Consider the following 2,107-nt stretch of genomic DNA (forward strand, 5'->3'; position numbering starts at 1 on the left):
TAGACGATGAATTTTTGTGCACGACAATGTTTTTACATCATCTATTGGAGATGTCTAAGGCAAGACATGCCAGGAAGTTAAATACAAGTCTAGAATTTATCACCGCACCAAGTTTTCTAAACCCAAATATTTTCTTTTCTTCCAACTAAAATGAATGTATTCCCCTAGTAAATCTTAGCGTCATTTCAGATGCTTCCCTTTTGTGGGTGTGCTTTATCGAATGAGGCACATAGCATGTCAACTTGTTGCTCGGATCTTTGATGTCTCTACTTGGTGCACCCCTCCCCCCTCCCGCGCGACAACACACACACACCCGCGCCGCAGCAATTAATCCACCCTCTGTTTCAGTATGCCTTCATAGATGGTAAAAATGTAGTCCGTTGTGCAATGCAAAGGCGCTAAGGGCATGTTTGGTTGGAACTTTGCTTTACTTTGCCATCATTATTATTATTTGTGAAATTTGCCTCTTAAACGTTTTAAGTACATATGGCCATATGGGTCACCCACAAAAAAAGTATAAACATATGGCGCTTATTTGTCCAAAGAAAGAAAGAAAGAAAGAAAGAGAACTTGACTATGCTGTGGCTAGAACCAAACAGTGACCTAACTTGCCAGACTTGTCTATATGATGTGTGGCAAAGTATGGCTGACAAGCAAACAACACATAGATTGCTACAAATAGAATGATAAATTCATGAAGACATTTTGACCTATCTCCTATTTTGTCTCCAAGAATAACACAGATCTTGTATTAAACAAGTCAACTTTATTATCAATACTTTGTTCGATACAACAAGACTGTAAAATTTGGAGGCCACACACGGCTTACAAGCATATCAGGGGCACTTAGGCTTGCCATCCTGGGTCTTCATGTTGTTGTAGCACGGGCACTCTTCCTTGTTGCCCATCGTGTCGGACGGAACACACAGGCACCTCTTGCAGCAGTAGTTACAATAGAAATTGCATGGTTTCTTGTGTGACTTAGCTGAGCAACGGATCTTGCATTTCACTGGGCATTCTGTTCATCGTGCGCAACATATTAAAAATAAAGAATGGCAGTTATATTTGACATTATTATGACACCATCATGCATATTACTTTTTATGCTTCAACTAAAAAAAGTTCCATGTTTTTCCTCCTAGAATGCTCATGTTATGTGGAATATTTGAAGAATGTTTTCTTAATTTTACAATGACTTTATAACGATTGACATGCATGGACTTAGAATTTTGTTGTATAATGATTTGACAAATGTAGACTTAGATTTTTTTACCTTTTAAAGGAACAGATCCTTCTGCACCAGCCTAGATCAGAAATTCAAATACCAAAATCAGTGTTTTGATACAAGTACGCATAATGCTTGCGACTTATTTGCCATTTCACCAACGCCATGGAAATAGTACAACAAACATACCGGTTTGTATGATTCTACGTTCATGCTCCCGGATACCTCAGCCTAAAAAAATGATTGCAACTCATGGTTAAACATATGTTTCCATCAACAGTTGATATATTGTGTGTGTGTGTGTGAGAGAGAGAGAGAGAGGGAGGGAGGGAGAGAGAGAGAGAGAGCTACCACGAAGAATAATGCAAGCAAGAAAGGAATGGGAAGAGTGCGTGCGACACAAGCCATGCTTCTTAGTTGCACTGGTATGGAATGAGGATCTGATCTTAGGGAAACCTCTTGCTGGCCTTGGTATATATAATATTCAATTATGATATATTTAGATGCATTCTAGATTTTAGTTTTAACTGGTAATTAAAATTGAAATCTTCCAAATTTTGACATTATTGTTCACCAACTTATCTATTGATATACCTGTTTGGTGATCAAATCATTTAATAGATTGATACCAAAATCTAAATTTAGAAGTCTGGTATGGAGTAGAAGATAACTATGCCATCCAAAAGGATCCATAATGCAATATATTTGACATGCAACTAGTGACAACCTATTAATTCATATATATCTTTTAAACTAGCTAGGGAATACGGTCAATATCCAAAGATTAACAAGCCAGTTAAAATTAGTGTCCACACTTTTATCTCTACTATTATCTGTATTATTAAAGGGGAGTTGGTGGATTCTCTTCACATCCTTCCTGGT

At 37.4% G+C, this 2,107-nt stretch overlaps 1 protein-coding gene across 1 annotated transcript; it reads right to left on the reverse strand.

Moving 5' to 3' along the window:
* Positions 1–558: 558 nt before the first annotated feature.
* On the reverse strand, positions 559–1,635 carry LOC123098041 (gibberellin-regulated protein 12-like). The gene is made up of 4 exons (XM_044519917.1): positions 1,577–1,635; positions 1,415–1,456; positions 1,274–1,304; positions 559–1,018 (listed from the first exon to the last, which is right to left on the reverse strand). Exons 1-4 carry the CDS (start codon positions 1,631–1,633, stop codon positions 837–839), a joined length of 312 nt encoding a protein of 103 aa, XP_044375852.1. The 5' UTR covers positions 1,634–1,635; the 3' UTR covers positions 559–836.
* Between the last annotated feature and the right edge of the window lie 472 nt (positions 1,636–2,107).

Source organism: Triticum aestivum, chromosome 1B (genome assembly GCF_018294505.1).
Source record: "Triticum aestivum cultivar Chinese Spring chromosome 1B, IWGSC CS RefSeq v2.1, whole genome shotgun sequence".
NCBI lineage: Eukaryota > Viridiplantae > Streptophyta > Magnoliopsida > Poales > Poaceae > Triticum > Triticum aestivum.

What these genes read in the sequence shown, in the direction of transcription:
- LOC123098041 (XM_044519917.1), bottom strand. Translation starts at nt 1,633, where the DNA reads ATGGCTTGTGTCGCACGCACTCTTCCCATTCCTTTCTTGCTTGCATTA. An exon ending in TGCTTGCATTATTCTTCGTG is followed by an intron (nt 1,457 to 1,576) that starts GTAGCTCTCTCT and finishes TCATTTTTTTAG; the next exon opens with GCTGAGGTATCCGGGAGCAT. An exon ending in AGGATCTGTTCCTTTAAAAG is followed by an intron (nt 1,019 to 1,273) that starts GTAAAAAAATCT and finishes CACGATGAACAG; the next exon opens with AATGCCCAGTGAAATGCAAG.